The sequence below is a fragment of the Mobula birostris genome, chromosome X, assembly GCF_030028105.1.
Source record: "Mobula birostris isolate sMobBir1 chromosome X, sMobBir1.hap1, whole genome shotgun sequence".
Taxonomy (NCBI): domain Eukaryota; kingdom Metazoa; phylum Chordata; class Chondrichthyes; order Myliobatiformes; family Myliobatidae; genus Mobula; species Mobula birostris.
In genome coordinates this window covers 53,387,676-53,409,169 of record NC_092402.1, presented here as the reverse complement: position 1 = coordinate 53,409,169, position 21,494 = coordinate 53,387,676, and the positions used below count along the sequence as shown (strand labels likewise).

The 21,494-nt window shown below is 46.8% G+C and overlaps 1 protein-coding gene across 1 annotated transcript; it reads left to right on the top strand.

Moving 5' to 3' along the window:
* Positions 1 to 262: 262 nt before the first annotated feature.
* smug1 (single-strand-selective monofunctional uracil-DNA glycosylase 1) lies at positions 263 to 21,206 on the top strand. Its single transcript, XM_072249141.1, has 3 exons — positions 263 to 309; positions 1,630 to 1,861; positions 19,390 to 21,206. The coding sequence occupies exons 2-3, from the start codon at positions 1,640 to 1,642 to the stop codon at positions 19,915 to 19,917; spliced, it is 750 nt and encodes a 249-aa protein (XP_072105242.1). The 5' UTR covers positions 263 to 309; positions 1,630 to 1,639; the 3' UTR covers positions 19,918 to 21,206.
* The last annotated feature ends 288 nt before the right edge of the window (positions 21,207 to 21,494 follow it).

Below are 21,494 nucleotides of genomic sequence, written 5' to 3'. Positions count from 1 at the left end.
ATTTGGATGAGCATCTTGGTCAGCATAGACTAGAAGGACATCTATCCGTGCTGCACAACTCTTTGACTCAATTGCTCGGTCAGGTCACACGGCATGGAAACGACACTTTTTGGCCCACCATCTTAACGCTGGATCACCCTATTGCTCAATGATTTATTTGGGTCCAAAGACAAGGCTCTCTGCTGCTGCCCCTTCCAGCCGCAGGTGGCGCTCCAGCAGGCGTCCGCAGGCCTATTGCGCCTGCGCGAATTTACCCAGCTTCCACCGCCCTCCCCTCAGTTGACGCCGCCGGACCTGGTTCGCGTTGAGGTGAGTTTGCGTTTTATACGCACCGAGAGAGTTGAGTATGTTTGGATTCGGTGGGTCCGTTGCTTCTGGACGGATGGAGGAGGGGGCGGGAGAGTGGGAAAGAGGGGTAGAGGGAGTTGAGGTGTATGGGGTATGGGGAGGGGAGGGGAGGGGAAGGGAAAGGGGAAGAGGGCGAGAGTGGGCAGGGCGGAGAGGGAAGGATTTGAGTGGGGAATTTCAGACATCCCACCCTGCAAAAACTCATTTCTGGGAGGTAGCACCATCAATTTGCGGGAGACTCCCAGAACTTCTGGGAGAGGTGGGATGTCTGCAATAGAGTAGCTCCTTAGCAGCTAGCCAGCTAGTTTAAATAACATTAGCTATGCTAATGAACGAATGACACCTGTTAAACTCACCTCAACATGTCTTTTACAGTCTTAACCCACCATGGGCAATAGATAAGTCACTGTTGCAAACAGTGCAGCGAGCAACACTGTCATTATTTTTGACCCCTATTAGGCAGGGCTACACCTTAGGGTAGTCTGGGCTGACGTACGTTTTTTTTTGAACACTGCCATGGTGCTCTCGCGCTCTCTCGCGCACTTTCTCTCTGGTGCTCTCTCACGTGCGCGCTCTCTCGTGGTCGCTCTCGTGCTCTCTCTTGCTTTCTGTCGCTCACTCGCTCTCAAACAAATTGATTTCCGTGATATTGTATATAATTTGCGGGCATCAGGGAGTCACTATTTATATGCGGGAGACTCCCGGAACTTCTGGGAGAGGTGGGATGTCTGGAATTTGGAAAGAGGTTAAGGTTGAGTGGGTGATGGACAGGATCTTGAGGTGCAGACACTTAACTGGAGACAGTGAGCGGGAAGCTACCTTGGTTAGGGCGTCAACAGGCAGGGTGGTCCCGGTTCTGCAGAGCTGGGAGGTATGGTGAGCGAAGGGCAGTCTAGCTAAAGTGATACAAATTGGAACCCTCAATTTGGAGTCATGGGTGGACGAGCATGTTACATCTGCACGAGGACTGGAGGACTGTACATTTTTTTAAAAAAATCCTGCAATAGGAAAAATGCCTTCAAAATGGAAAGAGTGTAGAGGAGATTAAAGAGGATGAGGGGCTGAGTTATGGGGAGAGGTTGGAACTTCATTCTTTGGAGTGTCGGAGACTGAGGGGTGATCTTACAGAAGTGTATAAAACCATGAGGGACATGGATAGGGTGAATGCACACAGTTTTTTCCCCAGGATTGGGAAATCAAGAACTAGAGATGGGAAGTTCATGAGGGAAGGTCTTGGGTGCTGTGACCACCTCACCTTGCTATGTCTCCTCCTCCCTCCAGGGCGTAGGGGATGGAGGGAGAGGGACTGGCAGCTGAGATTCTAAGCCTGGAGCTCGAGCTGTGCGCCCAACTAAAGGAGTTGAAGTTCCCTCCACCAGTGTCCTATGTGTACAACCCTCTCGAGTATGCCTGGGAGCCTCATCGGTGCTACGTGCAAAAGTACTGCAACTCGCCCAAGGAGGTCCTCTTCCTGGGGATGAACCCTGGGCCTTTCGGCATGGCTCAGACCGGGGTGAGTACTGGATCGTTGTCGTCATCCTGTGTGCACTTACAAAGTTTAAAATTGATGTTGTTTTGACACCACTTAATTTCATAAATTGTCACATGTACATTGAAACATCCAGTGAAACATGTCACTGTCAGCGCCCAACAGTCACAGGATGTGCCGGGGGTAGAGCCCACAAATTTCGCTGGCCTTCTGGTACCAACGTAGCATGCCCACAACTCACTAGCCCTTACAAACCTGTATATTTTTGGATTGTGGGAGGAAACACAATCTCGAGGGGGAGCAATATCCTGCAGATAGGTTTGCTAGCATGGTTTGGGAGGGTTTAAGCTAATTTGCAAGGGGGACGGGACCCGGAGTGATAGAGCAGTGAAAGAAGTGCATGGAGTAAAGCCAGATCTGACATATAGAGAGGCTTTGAGGAAAGAGAAGCAGAATAAAGGGTGTAAAGATAATAAGGTAGAAGGGCTGAAATGTGTGTACCTCAATGCAAGAAGCATCAGGAACAAAGGTGATGAACTGAGAGCTTGGGTACATACATGGAATTATGACGTATTGAGAATATTCTCAATATTCCTGGATTTCAGTGCTTTAAAAGGGATAGAGAGGGTGGAAAATGGGGAAGAGGGGTGGCATTACTGGTTAGGGATACTATTACAGCTACAGAAAGGGTGGGTAATGTAGCAGGATCCTCTTTTGAGTCAATATGGGTGGAAGTCAGGAACAGGAAGGGTGCAGTTACTCTATTGGGGGTATTCTATAGGCCCCCTGGTAACAGCAGAGATACAGAGGAGCAGATTGGGAGGCAGATTTTGGAAAGGTGCAAAAATAACAGGGTTGTTATCATGGGTGACTTTAACTTCCCTAATATTGATTGGCACCTGATTAGTTCCAAGGGTTTAGATGGGGCAGAGTTTGTTAAGTGTGTCCAGGATGGATTCCTGTTACAGCATGTGGACAGGCCGACCAGGGGGAATGCCATACTAGATCTAGTACTAGGTAATGAACCGGGTTAGGTCACAGATCTCTCAGTGGGTGAGCATCTGGGGGACAGTGACCACCGCTCCCTGGCCTTTAGCATTATCATGGAAAAGGATAGAATCAGAGAGCACAGGAACATTTTTAATTGGGGAAGGGCAAGTTATGAGGCTATCAGGCGAGAACTTGCGGGTGTGAATTGGGATGATGTTTTTGCAGGGAAATGTACTATGGACATGTGGTCAATGTTTAGGGATCTCTTGGGGGATGTAAGGGATAAATTTGTCCCGGTGAGGAAGATAAAGAATGGTAGGGTGAAGGAACCATGGGTGACAAGTGAGGTGGAAAATCTAGTCAGGAGGAAGAAGGCAGCATACATGAGGTTTAGGAAGCAAGGATCAGATGGGTCTATTGAGGAATATAGGGAAGCAAGGAAGGAGCTTAAGAAGGGGCTGAGAAGAGCAAGAAGGGGGCATGAGAAGGCCTTGGCAAGTAGGGTAAAGGAAAACCCCAAGGCATTCTTCAATTATGTGAAGAACAAAAGGATGACAGGAGTGAAGGTAGGACCGATTAGAGATAAAGGTGGGAAGATGTGCCTGGAGGCTGTGGAAGTGAGCGAGGTCCTCAATGAATACTTCTCTTCGGTATTCACCAATGAGAGGGAACTTGATGATGGTGAGGACAATATGAGTGAGGTTGATGTTCTGGAGCATGTTGATATTAAGGGAGAGGAGGTGTTGGAGTTGTTAAAATACATTAGGACAGATAAGTCCCTGGGGCCTGACGGAATATTCCCCAGGCTGCTCCATGAGGCGAGGGAAGAGATTGCTGAGCCTCTGGCTATGATCTTTATGTCCTCGTTGTCCACGGGAGTGGTACTGGAGGATTGGAGGGAAGCAAATGTTGTCCCCTTGTTCCAAAAAGTTAGTAGGAATAGTCCGGGTAATTATAGACCAGTGAGCCTTACGTCTGTGGTGGGAAAGCTGTTGGAAAAGATCCTTAGAGACAGGATCTGTGGACATTTAGAGAATCATGGTCTAATCAGGGAAAGTCAGCATGGCTTTGTGAAGGGCAGATCATGTCTAACAAGCCTGATAGAGTTCTTTGAGGAGGTGACCAGGCATATAGATGAGGATAGTGCAGTGGATGTGATTTATATGGATTTTAGTACGGCATTTGACAAGGTTCCACACGGTAGGCTTATTCAGAAAGTCAGAAGGCATGGGATCCAGGGAAGTTTGGCCAGGTGGATTCAGAATTGGCTTGCCTGCAGAAGGCAGAGGGTGGTGGTGGAGGGAGTACATTCAGATTGGAGGATTGTGACTAGTGGTATCCCATAAGGATCAGTTCTGGGACCTCTACTTTTCATGATTTTTATTAACGACCTGGATGTGGGGGTAGAAGGGTGGGTTGGCAAGTTTGCAGACGACACAAAGGTTGGTGGTGTTGTGGATAGTGTAGAGGATTGTCAAAGATTGCAGAGAGACATTGATAGGATGCAGAAGTGGGCTGAGAAGTGGCAGATGGAGTTCAACCCGGAGAAGTGTGAGGTGGTACACTTTGGAAGGACAAACTCCAAGGCAGAGTACAAAGTAAATGGCAGGATATTTGGTAGTGCGGAGGAGCGGAGGGATCTGGGGGTACATGTCCACAGATCCCTGAAAGTTGCCTCACAGGTGGATAGGGTAGTTAAGAAAGCTTATGGGGTGTTAGCTTTCATAAGTCGAGGAATAGAGTTTAAGAGTCGCGATGTAATGATGCAGCTCTATAAAACTCTGGTTAGGCCACACTTGGAGTACTGTGTCCAGTTCTGGTCGCCTCACTATAGGAAGGATGTGGAAGCATTGGAAAGGGTATAGAGGAGATTTACCAGGATGCTGCCTGGTTTAGAAAGTATGCATTATGATCAGAGATTAAGGGAGCTAGGGCTTTACTCTTTGGAGAGAAGGAGGATGAGAGGAAACATGATAGAGGTGTACAAGATAATAAGAGGAATAGATAGAGTGGATAGCCAGTGCCTTTTCCCCAGGGTATCACTGCTCAATACAAGAGGACATGGCTTTAAGGTAAGAGGTGGGAAGTTCAAGGGGGATATTGGAGGAAGTTTTTTTTACTCAGAGAGTGGTTGGTGCATGGAATGCACTGCCTGAGTCAGTGGTGGAGGCAGATACAATCGTGAAGTTTAAGAGACTACTAGACAGGTATATGGAGGAATTTAAGGTGGGGGCTTATATGGGAGGCAGGGTTTGAGGGTCAGCACAACATTGTGGGCTGAAGGGCCTGTACTGTGCTCTATTATTCTATGTTCTATGTAAACCCATGTGGTCACGGGGAGAATGTTACAAATTCCTTGCAGACAGCGAGGGAATTGAACCCCGATTGCTCTATTAATGTCATATGTAATTGTTTGCATAATATTATCAGAATTCGGTTTATTATCACTGATGTGTTATGAAATTTGTTTTGTGGCTGCAGTGCAAATAAGTTACAATCAACAAAAAGTGCAAAAGAGAAGTAATGAGGTAGTGTTCATGGGCTGTTCAGAAATCTGATGGTGGAGGGGAAGAAGCTGTTCCTGAATCATTATGTGTGTGCCTTCAGGCTCCTGATCCTCCTCCCTGATGATGGCCATGAAAAGAGGGCACGTCCTGGGTGTTGAGGCTTTGAGCCACCTCCCCTTGAAGATGTCCTCGATGGTGGGGAGGGTTGTGCCTGTGCTGGAGAGGACTGAGTTTACAACCATCTGCAGCCTCTTTCCATCCTGTGCATTGGAGCCTGCACACCAAGTGGTGATGCAACCGGTCACCATACATCTGTAGGAATACATACCCAATCTTCTAATGAAGTAAAGCTACTTGTGTGCCTTCTTTGTGATTTTTATCAATGTGTTGGGCCCAGGACAGATCTTCTGTGATTTTGATGCTCAGGAATTTGAAACTGCTCGCCTTTTCCACTGCTGATCCCACAATGAGAATGGGTCTGTGTTCCTCTGACTTCCCCTTCCTGAAGTCCACAATCTGTTCCTTGGCCTTCCTGACATTGAGAACAGGGTTGTTGTGACTCCACTCCATCAGCTGATTTATCTCAATCCTGTTTGCCTTCTCATCGCCATCTGATTATGTAAAATATATGAAACCCCCTGGTTTAAAACATAATGTATAAAATATTTAAATATAAAATCATACAAAGTAATATATATTATTTTCACACGTACCGAAGTACAATGAAAAACTTGCTTGCGTACTGTTCACTGAGGATCCCCACCATTCAGGCCATCTTCTTGCTGCTGCTATCAGGAAGGAGGTCCCATACCACCAGGTTCAGGAACAGTTATTACCGTCCACCCATCAAACTCCTGAACCAGCATGGACATCTTCACTCACCTCAACACTGAACTGATCCCACAACCTTCAGACTCATTGTTAAAGATTCTTTACAACTCATTCTTAATACTGGATTTTTTTTTTTTATTTGCACAGTTTGGTTTTTGTACTTTGGTTGTTTGTCAGTCTTTGTGAATAGTTTTCCATAAATTCTATTGTATTTATTTTTCTGTAAATGTCTGCAAGAAAATTAATTGCAAGGTAGCATGTGGTAACATATACATACTTTAATCATAAATTTACTTTGATACAGATGAGATCATTGAGGTAGAACAAGGTAAAGCAATAACAGAATGCAGAATAAAGTGTAACAGCTACAAAAAAAGACACTAAGGTAGACTGAGGTCAACAGTCTGTCTTATTGTCTCTTGACCGTTCAAGAGTCTGATAATGGTTAGAAGCTGTCTTTGAGCCTGGTGGTACGTGCTTTCAGACTTTCGTATCTTCTGCCCGATGGAAAGGGAGAGAACCAAGGTACAATGGGAAAAGCCTGGCTTTGGAAGACATCCATGCAGATCATTCAAATATTTAAGTACAGAATTCCAACATAATCACAAAACATACAGCCTGACAAGGTGTCGCCTCAGAACTTGTAGAAGGCTAGTGCAGAAATTGCAGGGGACTGGCAGAGGTATTTAAAACATCCTTAGCCATGGGTGTGATGCCAGAGGACCGGAGGCTATCTAATTTTGTTTTGTTGTTTAAGAAGGGCTCTGTAAAGAAGCCTGTAAATTATAGGCTGGTGATCCTGACATCAGTAGTGGGTGATTTATTGGAAGGTATTCTAATGGACAGGATATTCCTTATACTTGGAGTATCACGTTCAGTTCTGGACTTTTCATTATAGGAAGGATGTGGAAGCTTCATAGAGAGTGCAGAGGAGATTTGTTGCCTTGATTGGAGAGCATGTCTTATGAGGAAAATTTGAGTGAGCTTGGGCTTAACTCCTTGGAACAAAGGAAGACTTGATAGAGGTATATAACATGATAAGAGGCATAGATCAAATGAACAGCCAGTGCCTTTTTCCCATAGCAGCATTGGCTAATATGAGAGGACGTACTTTTAAGATGATGGAGGAAAGTATAGGGAAAGATGCCAGAGATGGTGGTTTTTCTTTCCAGAGCGGTGGGTGGATGGAACGTCCTGTCAGGGGTGGTGGTGGAGGCTGATACATGAGGAACATTTAAGAGACTCTTGGATAGGTAACACTCACAACACGCTGGAGGAACTCAGCAGGTCGGGCAGCATCTGTGGAAACGATCAGTCAACGTTTTGGGCCGGAATCCTTCGTCAGGACTGAAGAGGGAAGGTGCAGAGGCCCTATAGAGAAGGTGGGGGGGAGGGTAGGAAGGAGAAGGCTGGTAGGTTCCAGGTGAAAAACCAGTAAGGGGAAAGATAAAGGGGTGGGGGAGGGGAAGCAGGGAGGTGATAGGCAGGAAAGGTGAAGAAGGAATAGGGGAAAGCTCAATGGGTGGTAGAAGGAGGCAAAACCATGAGGGAGGTGATAGGCAGTTGAGGGAGGGGGCAGAGTGAAATAGGGATAGAGGAAGGTCAGGGGGAGGGAATTACCGGAAGTTGGAGAATTCAATGTTCATACCAAGGGGCCGGAGGCTACCTAGATGGCATATGAGGTGTTGCTCCTCCAATCTGAGTTTAGCCTCATCATGGCAGTAGAGGAGGCCATGTATGGACATATCTGAATGGGAGTGGGAGGCAGAGTTGAAGTGGGTGGCTACCGGGAGATCCTGTCTGTTGTGGCTGACGGAGTGGAGGTGCACGACGAAGCGGTCCCCCAATCTGTGTTGGGTTTCACTGATGTAGAGGAGGCCGCACCAGGAGCACTGGATGCAATAGATGACCCCAACAGACTCACAAGTGAAGTGTTGCCTCAACTGGAAGGACTGTTTGGGTCCCTGAATGGTGACAAGAGAGGAGGTGTAGGGACAGGTGTAGCACGCTTACAGGGATAAGTGCCAGGTGGGAGATCTGTGGGGAGGGACGTGTGGACCAGGGAGTCGCGGAGGGAACGATCCCTGCGGAAAGCGGAGAGGGGTGGAGAGGGAAAGATGTGCTTAGTGGTGGGGTCCTGTTGAAGGTGGCAGAAGTTGCGGAGGATAATGTGCTGGATCTGGAGGCTGGTGGGGTGGTGGGTGAGGACAAGGGGAACTCTGTCCCTGTTGTGGTGGCGGGAGGATGGGGTGAGAGCTGAAGTGCAGGAAATGGAGGAGATGCGGGTGAGGGCACCATTGATAACAGCAGAAGGGAAACCACGATCCTTAAAGAAAGGACATTTGAGATGTCCTGGAACGGAAAGCCTCATCCTGGGAGCAGATGCGGTGGAGACGGAGGAACTGGGAATAGGGAATGGCATTTTTGTATGTGGCGGGGTGGGAAGAGGTTTGAGGTAGTTATGAGAGTCAGTGAGCTTGTAGAAGATGTCAGCGGACAGTCTGAGATGGAGACCGAGAGATCGAGAAAGGGGAGAGAAGTGTCTGAGATAGACCAAGTGAATTTGAGGGCTGGGTGGAAGTTGATGAAATTGACAAGCTCAGCATGGGTGCAGGAAGCAGCACCAATGTAGTCGTCAATGTACCGAAGGAAAAGTTTGGGAGCAGTACCAGTATAGGTTTGGAGCACAGACTGTTCTACATAACCATCGAAGAGGCAGGCATAGCTGGGGCCCATGCGAGTGCCCATAGCTACACCCTTGGTCTGAAGAATGTGAGAAGAGCCAAAAGAGAAGTTATTAAGTGTGAGTACCAGTTCCGCCAACCGGAGGAGGGTGGTTGTGGTGGTGGGGAACTGGTGAGGTCTATTGTCCAGAAAGTAGCGGAGGGCTTTGAGGCCTTCCTGATGGGGAATGGAGGTGTATAAGGATTGGACATCCACCCCACCAGCCTCCAGATCCAGCACATTATCCTCTGCAACTTCTGCCACCTTCAACAGGACCCCACCACTAGGCACATCTTTCCCTCTCCACCCCTCTCCACTTTCCGCAGGGATCAGTCCCTCTGCAACTCCCTGGTCCACACGTCCCTCCCCATGGATCTCCCACCCGGCACTTAACCCTGTAAGCGTAAGTGCTATACCTGTCCCTATGCCTCCTCTCTTGCCACCATTCAGGGCCCCAAACAGTCCTTCCAGGTGAGGCAACACTTCACTTGTGAGTCTGTCGGGGTCATCTGTTGCTCCTGGTGCGGCCTCCTCTACACCGGTGAAACCCAACGCAGATTGGGGGACCGCTTCGTCGAGCAGCTCCACTCCGTCAGCCACAACAGACAGGATCTCCCGGTTGCCACCCACTTCAACTCTGCTTCCCATTCCCATTCAGATATGTCCATACATGGCCTCCTCTACTGTCATGATGAGGCTAAACTCAGGTTGGAGGAGCAACACCTCATATACCATCTAGGTAGTCTCTGGCCCCTTGGTATGAACACAGAATTCTCCAACTTCCGGTAATTCCCTCCCCCTCCCTTCCCCTATCCCTATGTCACTCTGCCCCCTCCCTCAACTGCCTACCACCTCCCTCATGGTTCCGTCTCCTTCTACTACCCATTGTGTTTTCCCCTATTCCTTCTTCACCTTTCCTGCCTATCACCTCCCTGCTTCCCCTCGCCCACCCCTTTATCTTTCCCCTTACTGGTTTTTCACCTGGAACCTACCAGCCTTCTCCTTCCCACCCTCCCCCCACCTTCTTTGTAGGGCCTCTGCCCCTTCCCTCTTCAGTCCTGACGAAGAGTTCTGGCCCAAAACGTTGACTGATCGTTTCCACGGATGCTGCCCGACTTGCTGAGTTCCTCCAGCGTGTTGTGAGTGTTGGTTTGACCCCAGCATCTGCAGAGTGTTTTGTGCCTTAGATAGGCACATGGATGAAAGACAAATGAAGAGTTTTGTGGGAAGGAAGAGTTAGATTGATCTTGGAGTAGGTTAAAAGGTCACCACAACATTGTGGGCTGAAGGGCCTGTACTGTGCTGTAATGTTCTATGTGCTTCATATAAAGTACTTGGATAGACAGTTTGATCAGGGATAGTCAAAATGGTTTTGTGTGTGGTGGGTCGTTTCTAACCATTTTTAGAGTGTTTTTCGAGCAGGTTGTCAGGAAAGGCAGTGTGTTGTCTACAAGGAGTTTAGTAAGGCCTTGACAAATTCCCACATGGGAGGCTGATCAGGAAGATTCAGTCGCTTGGCATTCAAGGTGAATCAGTAATTGGGATTCAACAATAGCTTTGTGAGAGAAGCCAGAGAGTGGTAATAGATGGTTGTCTCTCTGACTGGAGACCTGTGACTGGTTGTATGCCGCAGAGATCAGTGCTGGGTCCGTTGTTGGACATCTATGTCAATGATCTGGATGATACTGGATCAGCAAATTTGTGGATGAGTGTAGTGGATGGCAAAGAAGGCTATCATGGCATGCAGAGGGAACTGGACTAGCTGGAAATATAAGCTGAAAAATGGCAGATGGAATTTAATGCAGACAATTGTGAGGTGTTAGACTGTGGGAGGGCAAACCAGAGTAGAATTTGCACAGTGAACGGTAGGGCACTGAGAAGTGTGGTAGAACAGGGGGATCTGCGAATATAGATCTGTAATTCCTTGAAAGTGGTGTCAAAGGTAGATAGGGTTGTAAAGAGAGTTTTTGGCACACTCCATAAATCAAAGTACTGATTACAGGAATTGGAATCTTATGTTGAAGTTGTATAATATTTCAGTGAGGCCAAATTTGGAGTATTGTGTGCAGTTCTGGTCACTTACCTGCAGGAAAGATATGAATAAGCTTGAAAGAGTGCAGAGAAAATTTACAAGGATGTTGCCGGCACTTGAGGACCTGAGTAAAAGGGAGAGGTTGAATAGATTAGCACTTTATTCCCTGGAGCGTTGCAGAGTGAGGGGAGATTTGATAAGAGATATACAATTTAAGGTGAATAGGGTGAACGTATGCATGTTTTACCCCCTCAGGCTGGGTGAGACTAGAGTTCTCAACCCAAAGGTGCACACACCAGATGTTCTTTATCGACTACAGCTCAGCATTCAACACCATCATCTCCTCAAAACTAATCAGTAAGCTTCAAGATCTTGGCCTCAATAACATCTTGTGCAATCAGATCCTGGATTTCTTCACTTGCAGACCCCAGTCAGTTTGGACTGGCAACATCTCCATCAGCACAGATGCACCACAAGGCTGTGTGCTTCACCCCCTGCGGTACCCGCTTTACGTTTATGACTGCGAGGTTAAGCACAGCTCCAATGCCATATTCAATTTTGTTGACAACACCACTGGTGTTGGCCGAATCAAAGGTGGCGACAAATCAGCATATAGGAAAGAGAGATTGAAAATCTGGCTGAGTGGTGCCATAACAACAACCTCTCACTCAATATCAGCAAGACCAAGGAGCTGATTATTTACTTCAGGAGGAGAAACTAGAGGTCCATGAGCCAGTCCTCATCAGAGGATTAGAGGAGGAGAGGGTTAGCAACTTGAAATTCCTCTGTGTTATTATTTTGGAGGACTTTTCCTGGGTATAGCATGAAATGATGCAATAATGAAGAAAGTGTAGCAGTACCTCTAATTCTTTAGGAGTTTGCAGAGATGCAGCATAACATTTAAAATTTTGGCAAACTTCTATAGATGTGTGGTGGAGAGTATATTCACTGACTGCATTGCAGCCTAATATGGAAACACCAATGCCCTTGAATGAAAACCCTACAAAAAGTGGTGTATACAGCCCAGTCCATTATGGGTAAAGCCCTCCCCACTACTGAGCACAACTACATGAAATGCTGTCGCAGAAAAGCAGGACTCACACCACCAGGTTCAGGAACAGTTATTACCTCTCAACCATCAGGGGATAAAAGGGGACATCTTGAACCAAAGGGGATAACTTCACTTGTCCCATCACTGAAATGTTCTCACAACTTATGGACTCACTTTCAAGGACTCTTCATCTCATGTTTTTGATATTTATTGCTTATTTTTGTATTGCTTATTATTGTTTCTTTTTGTGTTTGCACAGTTTGTTGTCTTTTGCACTCTGGTTGAATGCCTTAGTTGGGTGGCCTTTCATTGATTCTATTATAGATATTATTCTATCGATTCATTTAGTATGCCCACAAGAAAACAGATCTCAGGTTTTGTATATAGTGACATTTATGTACTTTGATAATGAAATTTACTTTGAAATTTGAGGTAGACGTCATAGGTTTAGGGTGAAAGGTAAAATATATAAGGGGAATCTGCGAGGGAAATTGTTCACTCAGAGGATGGTGTGAGAGTAGAATGAGCTGACAGCTAAAGTGGTAGATATGTGTTCAATTGTAACATTTTAGGGAAGATTGCATAGGTACATGAATAGGAGGGATATGGTCCAGATGGCAGAAAACCATGTCTAGGGCCAGTATGACCTAGATAGGCTGAAGGGCCTATTTTTGTGCTGTGGTGCTTTGAATATATCCACAAGGTACAGGAGCTGAATCAGGCCATTTGTCCCATCAAGCCTGGTCCCCATCCAATCATGGCTGATCTTGTTTTTTCTCTTAACCCATTCTTCCTGTAACCTTAACCCCTGCATCAATCAGGAACCCATCCATCTCTGCCTTAAACACATTCAGTTACTTGGACTCCACTGCCCTCCATGTCAACGAATCTCAGATTCACCACCCTCTGGCCAGCAGAATTCTTCCTTGGCCACTCTGAGGTTACTCTCAGATCTTGGGCTCTCCTACTGATGGAGGCATCCTCTCCACATCCATTTTGTCCATGCCTTTCAATATCCAGAAAGTTTCAATTGGATTCCCCCTCTCCCCTATCCTTCTGAAGTCCATTGAGTACAGGCCCAGAGACATCAAACACACCAAATTAATTAAGCTTTTCATTCCCAGGATCATTCTGGTGAGGCTACTCTGGGCCATCTCCAGGGACAGCACAACCTTCCTTAGATATGGGGCCCAAAGTTTGCCCTGGTACAAAGGAAAAACAACAAATTGTAAAATAAAGTGTCTAATTCAGGCAGAAGTACAGAATTGTGGACACAGCTCAGCACATCATAGAAACCAGCCTCCCCTCCATGGACACTCTATATTTCCCACCACCTCACTAAAACAGCCACCATAATTAAAGACCCCACCCACCTCAGACATTCTCTCCTATCGCTTCCCTTGGGCAGAAGATACAAAAGCCTGAAAGCACGTACCATCAGGCTGAAGGACAGCTTCAACCCAATTGTTAAAAAAAAAACCCATTAAATGGTCTGCCAGTACATTGAGAATGACATGTTCGGCACAGCTTTGTGGGCCAAAGGGTTTGTATTGTGCTGTAGGTTTTCTGTTTCTGTGACTCTTGATCTCAGAACCTACTTGTTGTGGCCTTGCACCTTACTGTCTACATGGACTGCACTTTCTCTGTAATTGTAACACTTTATTCTTCATTCCGTTGTTTTGCCTTGTACTATCCAGTGCACTGGTGTGAAATGATTTGGTCCATGTCACTCAAGATTCCCATCCAAGCCAGTCCTATTTGTCTGTGTTTGTCCCATATTCCTCTGAACCTTCCCTATCCATGTACCTGTCCAAGTGCCTTTTAAATGTTAATGTACCTGCCTCAACCGCTACCTCTGGCAGCTTGTTCCATATACGGACCGCCCTTTGTGTACAAAAATATTGCCCCTCAAAGCCCTATTAAATCTTTCCCCTCTCTGTAAACTTATGCCCTCTAGTTCTTGCCAAAGACAGCTGTGGATCCTTAATCATTGGTTATATTTAAAGAAGAGGTTGATTCTCGATTAGTAAAGGCATCAAAAGTTATAATGGAATTGTGGAGTAGATTCGATGGGCCAAATGATCTATATCTTATGGTCTTATCCCTCTGTTGTTTCTGCAGTATCTCGTGTTTAGTTCATGTGCTTTTGGTTTTCCTACCAGAATGGACAGCACAGAGAGGGAGAAGGGAGAAAGAGCAGGAAGAGGAGAAAGTGGGAGAGAGAGTGGGGAAAGAGGGAGAAAAGAAAGTGGGATAGGAAAGTGGGAAAATTGAGAGAGGAGAGTGAAATAGTTGAGTATAGGAGGGAGGCTGGGGAAGGTGAGGGGGAAAGAGGAGGGTACAGACAGGGTAAGAGAGAGCTGAGGGTGGGAGGGAGAGCAGGGATGAGAGGGATAAAGTCTGTGGGTGGAAGTCAGAAACAGGAAGGAACAATCACTCTGTTGGGAGTATTCCATAGACATCTCAATAGCAACAGAGACATTGAGGAGCAGATAAGGAGGCAGATTTTGACATGTGCAAAAGTAAAAGTGTTGTTGTCATGGGGGACTTCAACCTCCCAAATATTGATCAGCACATCCTTAGTGCAAAAAGTTCAGATGGGGCAGAATTTGCCCCATTCCTGACACAATATATGGACAGGTGATTATAGGAGAGGCCATTCTGGATCTGGTACTGGGCAATGAACCTGGTCATGTGTCAGATTTGTCCGTGGGAAAGCATTTCAGAGATGGTGACGTGTCCCTGACCTTTGCCACAGGCTTGGGCAGGGATAGGAGCAGTTGGTATGGGAATGTATTTAATTGGGGGAGGGTCAATTACAGTGGTGTAAGTCAGGAATGTGGGAGCGTAAACTGGGAACAGATATTCTCAACGAAATGCACAAGGAAATGTGGAGGTTGTTTAGGGAGTAGTTGCGTGGGGTTCTGGGTGGGTTTGTCCCACTGAGGCAGGGAAAGAATGTTAGGGTGAAGGAACCATGGTTGAAAAGTGATGTGGAACATCTAGTCAAAAGGAAGAAAGAAGCTTACTTAAGGTTTAAGAAGCAAAGATCAGAGAAGGCTCTAGAGAATTGCAAGGTAGCCAGGAAGAAGCTGAAGAATGAACTTAGGAGAGCTAGAAGGGAGCATGAGGAGGCCTTGGTGAGTAGGATTCAGGAAAACACCAAGGTGTTCTATCCCAGAGCTGTGGCCTCCATGACACCACTCCCACAGAACAATGACTGAAACTGTGAGCACACACATACACACACAGGACTCAAATACTTGCACTAACGGCACTTTGTGCATTACTGTGATATTCTGGTGCTGCTGCAACTTATTTTCTGCTACTTATCTATTTAATACTGTTTCTCTATTACTGTCTTGTTTTTATCTACTGCTTTATTTAATTGCCTGAGAGGAAGCCAAACAGAGTTTCATTGTACCTATATATAATGACAAAAAGATCATTCAATTCAATTCAAAATTCTACATGTATGAAGAACAGGAGGATGGCCAGAGTGAGGGAAGAACAGATCAGGGATAGAAGAGGAAACGTGTGCCTGGAGGTGTTAGGGAAGGTCCTTCATGAATACTTTGCTTCAGGTTTCACCAGTGAGATGGACCTTGACAAATGTGAGATCAGCGTAGAACAGGCTAATATGCTGGAACTTGCTGAGGTTAAGAAAGGAGCAGGTTGGAACTTTTGCAAAACGTGAAGATAGTTAAGACCCTAAGGCCAGATGGGATATACCCCAGGCTACAATGGGAAGTGAGGGGAAGAGATTGCTGGGTCATTGATGATCTTTGTCACAGGAGTAGTTTGGAGGATGATAAATGTTGTTCCATTGTTCAACAAAGGTAATAGGAATTATAATTATTCCCTGGGAATTATAAACCAATGAGTCTTGCATTAGTGATGGAAAAACTAATGGAAAAGATTCTCAGAGATAGGATTTACGAACATTTGGAGAAGCATAGTTTGATTAGTGATAGACTGCGTGGCTTTGTGAAGGAAAGGTCATGTCTCATGAACCTGGTCAAGTTTTTCAAGGAAGTGACAAAACAAATTGATGAAAAGCAGTGGATATGGATTTTAACAAGGTTCTCCATGTTCATTCAGAAAGACGCAAGTCATGGGATCCAAGGAGACCTTGCTATGTGTATTCAGAATTGGCTTGTCCACAGAAGGCAGAGGGTGGTTGTAGATGGAGTGTATTCTGCCTGGAGATTGATGACCAGTGGTGTTCAGCAGGGATCTGTTTTAGAACCTCTGCTCTTCATAAATGACTTGAATAAGGAAGTGGAAGTGTGGGTTAGTAAGTTTGCAGATGACATGTAGGTTGGTGAAGTTGTGGATAGTGTAGAAGGTTGTCTTGGGTTACTTCGGGGCATTGATGGGATGCAGAGCTGGGCTGAGAAGTGGCAGATGGAGTTCAACCTGGAAAAGTGTGAAGTGATTCACTTGAGAATGCTGAGCTTAAAGGCAGAATACAGGGTTAATGGCAGGATTCTTAGCAGTGTAGAAGAACAGAGGAATCTTGGGGTTTATGTCCATAGATCCTTTAAATATGCTGCGCAAGTTGATAGGTTTGTTAAGGCATATGGCATATTAGTTGAGAGATTGAGTTCAAGAGTCACAAGATAATATTACAGCTCTATAAAACCGGTTAGACCACACCTGGAGTATTGTGTTCAGTTCTGGTCACCTCATTAAAGGAAGGATGTGGAAACTTCAGAGACAATGCAGAGGAGATTACCAGAATGCTGCCTGGATTAGAGAGGAAAGATTATGAAAGGCATAGATAGAGTTAACGGCCAGGGTAGCAATGGCATGGCCAATGCCAGAGGACATCCGTTTAAGGTAAGTGGAGGAAAGTGCAGGGGGATGTCAGTAGTAGGGTTCTTACACATAGTGGTGGATGTGTGGAATGCTCTGCCAGGTGTGGTAATTGAGACTGATAAATTCAGGACATTCAAGTGACTCTAAGATAGGAAGGAAAAATGAGGCCTGTAGTACGATGCCAACAATGTGATTATACACTTCTTAATTTTCAACTTACCTATGAAGCCAAACTGGAAAGTGGACATCTCACTTCAGTAAGTCCATCTCTGACTAATGCCAGAGAGCCTGAGTTATAGGGAGGGGTTGGCCAGGCTAGGTCCTTATTCTCTGGAATGTAGGAGAATAGGAGTGATTACAATAATGAGAACAATACATAAGATTAGAAATGGTTTATTATTGTCACATGTACCAAGATACAGTGAAAAGTTTGTCTTGCATACTTCATACAGCTCAGATCATTACACAGTGTGTTGAGGTAGAACAAGGTAAAACAACAATGCAGAATAAAGTGTAACAGTTACAGAGAAAGTGCAGTGCAGGCAGACAATAAGGTGCGAGGGCCATGACAATGTAGATTGTGAGGTTAAGAGTCCATCTTATCGTACTAGGGAACCGTTCAAGAGTCTGATAACAGTGGGGTAGAATCTGTCCTTGAGCCTGGTGGATCGTGCTTTCAGGCTTTTGTATCTTCTGCCCGATGGGAGAGGGGAGAAGAGAGAATGTCGGGGTGGGTGGGGTCTTTGATTATTCTGGCTGCTTCACTGAGCAGTGAGAAGTGTAGACAGAGTCCATGGAGGGGAGGCTGGTTTCTGTGATGTGCTGAGCTGTGTCCACAACTCTCTGCAGTTTCTTGTGGTCACAGGCAGAGCAGATGACATAAATAGTAACAGTCTTTTCCCAGGGTAGAGGAGTCCAAAACTAGAGAGCATAGGTTTAAGGTGAGAAAGGAAAGATTTAAAAGTGACCTGAATGGCATTTTTTTTTACACTGGGCGCTGAGTCTTTGGAATGAGTTGCCAGAAGAAATGGTTGAGACAGATACAATAGTATTATCTGAGAAGCACTTGGACAGATACACGGAGGAGAGGGGTTTGGAGTGATGTTGGCTGATCACAGGAAATTGGGGACTAGCTGGGTGGGCACTGTGGTCGAGATGGACTAGTTGAGCCAAAAGGCTTGTATCTTTGCTGTGTTGTTCTGTGAATTATAGTAGGGTTGTTTGTACATTGTCTAAGGAAATTTTCCTGAATTCATTTAATAAAATTCATCCCCATTTAAGCCCTTAGTAGTATGGTAGTCTCAGTCCATGTTAGGAAAGTTAAAAGCCCCTACAATGACAACCCTATTATTTATTACAGGCCTCCACAATCTCCTGCATATTTGTTCCTCTAAGTCCTGTTGACTGTTATGGGGCTTATAGTACAACCGCAACAAAGTGACCATCGCCGCTCCACCTCTTTTCCCTCGATGTACTGATGTGATGAATCTTGAGTGAAATTTATTATGTGCACAAGTCCATGCATGCACAGCTGCAAGTAAGCTGTACTTTCTTTGTAACTGTGACACTTTATTCTGCATTCTGTTCTTGTTTTACCTTGTTCTACCTCAATACACTGTGTAATGATCCGATCTGTATGAACAGTGCAAGACATGATTTTTCACTGTACCTCAGTACGTATCGTCATTCAGACAGAACCAAGTCATTTAGTTTGACAACTGTGATATTCCCCTTAATCAAAAACCCAGCTCCTTGCCTCTCTTTCCCCCGTCTCTATCCTGCTTAGAGCACCTGCACCCCAGAGCACTCAGTTAACAGTCCTGTCCCTCTCCTTAGCCGTGTTTATGTGTGGGTGTACTACCTCCACTCCCTTGTGTATCTCTCAGCCCTAGGTTCATCTGCCTTACCTGTCAGACCGCTTGTATCCTAGGAGGCCTTGTGTGTGACTGTAATAAACCAATTACAAGTAATTTAAGTAATGGCAAGGACCCTCACCACCAAGGACATGCCCTCTTTGTTGTAGTAACTTTAAGGAGAAGATGAAGGAGCCTGAAGACCAGCCCTCAACGATTCAGGGACAGCTTCTTTCTCTCCACCATCAGATTGCTGACTGGTTTTTGAACATCACCTTGCTATTCCTTTTCTTTAAACTATTTAATTTGTAATTTACAGAGATTTTATGCATTGCATTGTACTGCCGCATGCAACAAATTTCGCGACAGATGTCAGTGGTTATAAACAATGTTGATTTTGGTGTCACACAGATAGTGTTTGCAGACATGTAATAATCTTGATCCCATTTCTCTTCTCTCTGCCCACCCCTCCTGTTCCTTCCATTTATCACCTTCTCCATGTAACCCCTTGCACCCTCTCTCTCATGGCTCAATCCCCTCCTCCCCTTGTTCCTGCCACTACTCTACTCCCCCTTCCCCTATTTAATAATCCTGATTCTGATGTATATGGATAATTACTGAATCCACAACTCTCTCTGTGCCCCTCCCACTCTCCTCAACCTTTCCGCCCTCTTAACCACACCCCATTGAATAACCATGATTTTGGGGACTTACCTGGATGATGATTGAACGGGGATCCCCAGGTGCCATTTGGGGAGGTGTCAGCTGTGCGGGACTGGCTGGGAGTGAGCGGTGCGGTCGGCCGCCCGGAGCGAGAGCACCCACGACGTCCAGTTCTGGGTTGGGCCTGCGGGCGCTCCGAAGTAAGCGGCGCCCGCTTTTGGGGCTTGCTCCGCACACTGTGCGGCCTGGCTGGTGCCCCGGCCTTCTTTGCCCGCTGCTTTGTCCACAACCTATGCCCACTGGCCTTTCTGAACGGGGCAGGTCGCAACCTGACGCCGGCCGATCTGCCCCGTGAGGTTCGGGAGCAGCTGCTGGTCATCTGCGAGGCCTCGCTGAGGCGGGTGGTGACGGCGCTGGGAGTGGCCACAGTGGTCGGGGTGGGTAGAGTGGCTGAGGGCAGGGCCCGCCGGGCGCTGGGCGACGGGGTGAGGGTGCTGGGCATCCCCCATCCTTCACCACGCAACCCCAACGCCAACCGGGGCTGGGGGAAGGAGGCAGCTGAGCTGCTACGGGAGCTAGGAGTGTTCACACTCGCGATGGAGGGGTGAGGGGAGTTAGTTCGTTCGTTCTCTCTCTCTCTCTCTCTCTCTCTCTCTCTCTCTCTCTCTCTCTCTCCTCCATCCCCCTCTCTCTCTCTCTCTCTCCTCCCTCCCCCCCCCCCCCCCTTCCCCTTTCCCCCACCTCTCACTACAAGACCTGAAGACTTCTGCGGTGCTGATGATCAGTGTCTGGTGTCCAAACTCGTCGTTTTCTAACAGTGGATCATTTTATAAGAAATTCATACTGTTCTAACTGGGAGTCATTGATGCCCCTCTGATTGTAGCCACACCAGACTGATTCTGTGATAAGCTTCTAAGTATTTCGCAATTTAATTCTGTATTGATAAGCTATGGCAATGTGAAACACATTGATTTACTTATGTTTTATCTTCTTTATAAGCTATGATATCATACTGTCCCACCCCGAGGAGTGTTTCACAGATAGGTATAGAGGGAGATTTCACTCTGTATCCAACCCATGGGTCTGTGATGGGACAGTGTGGAGGGAGCTTCACTCTGTGTCTGACCCCGGGAGTGTGTGATGGGATGGTGTGGAGGGAGATTGAATCTCTGTCTGACACGGGGAATGTGTGATGGGACAATGGGGAGGGAGTTTTTCTCTGTGTCTGTCCCTGGCAGTGTGTGATGGGATGGTATGGAGGGAGATTCACTCTGTCTGACCCTGGGAGTGTGTGATGGGATGATGTGGAGGGAGATTCACTCTGTATCTGACCGAGGGAGTGTGTGATGGGATGGTGTGGAGGGAGATTCACTCTGTGTCTGACCCCAGGAATGTGTGATGGGACAATGTGGAGGGAGATTGACTCTGTCTGACCCCAGGTGTCTCCCTCCAACCCTTCACCGCAAATAGATCCCCTATCTTCCGCCTCGTATGTTCTAATAGACGGCTGCACTTGTAACCCACACTGTGCTAGAGTTGGAGCTGTGGTGGCTCATGTAGACCCCACCACGACCTGCCACTCCAGGAGCCAAGCAGGAATAGTTTTTGCTGTCTGGGCCCGGGTGGTACCATCGCTACCCTGTAACCTACCATCTCCCGAAGGAGTGAGGCTGCTTCTCACTCTGATGTCACTCACCAGGACATCCAGGAAGGATTTCAGTTGTCGCCTATCATTCCACGACACAGCGTTCTTCTTCCTCTTCTTCTTCCATCTGAGGATGGCAAGCAGGGGCTTCACCAGCCTCGGTATGCTAGACCAGCGAAGCGAGGCTGGTTTAGGCCGATGCTTTGCAGGCTCAGATGTGAGAATGAACTCTCTGATTTGATGCACAGGGATCAATGGGGATTTGTCAGGAGGGGTGAGGATGTCCAATGTCTCGCTATCAAAGGAGAATCCCTCCAGCCCCTCACTGCAAATAGATCCCCCATCTTCCTCCTCGTATGTTCCAATAGACGGCTGTACTTGTAACCCACACTGCGTAGCGGGTACCTCACTCATACCTGCCTGCTCCACCATCGCATCAGTCCCATCCACAGTTACGACAATGGAGGGATAATCCCCGGGGACTCCCGCAGGCCATTAGTTGATGGGGTTGGCGTGCAGAGTATATCACCCTTCCCAGGA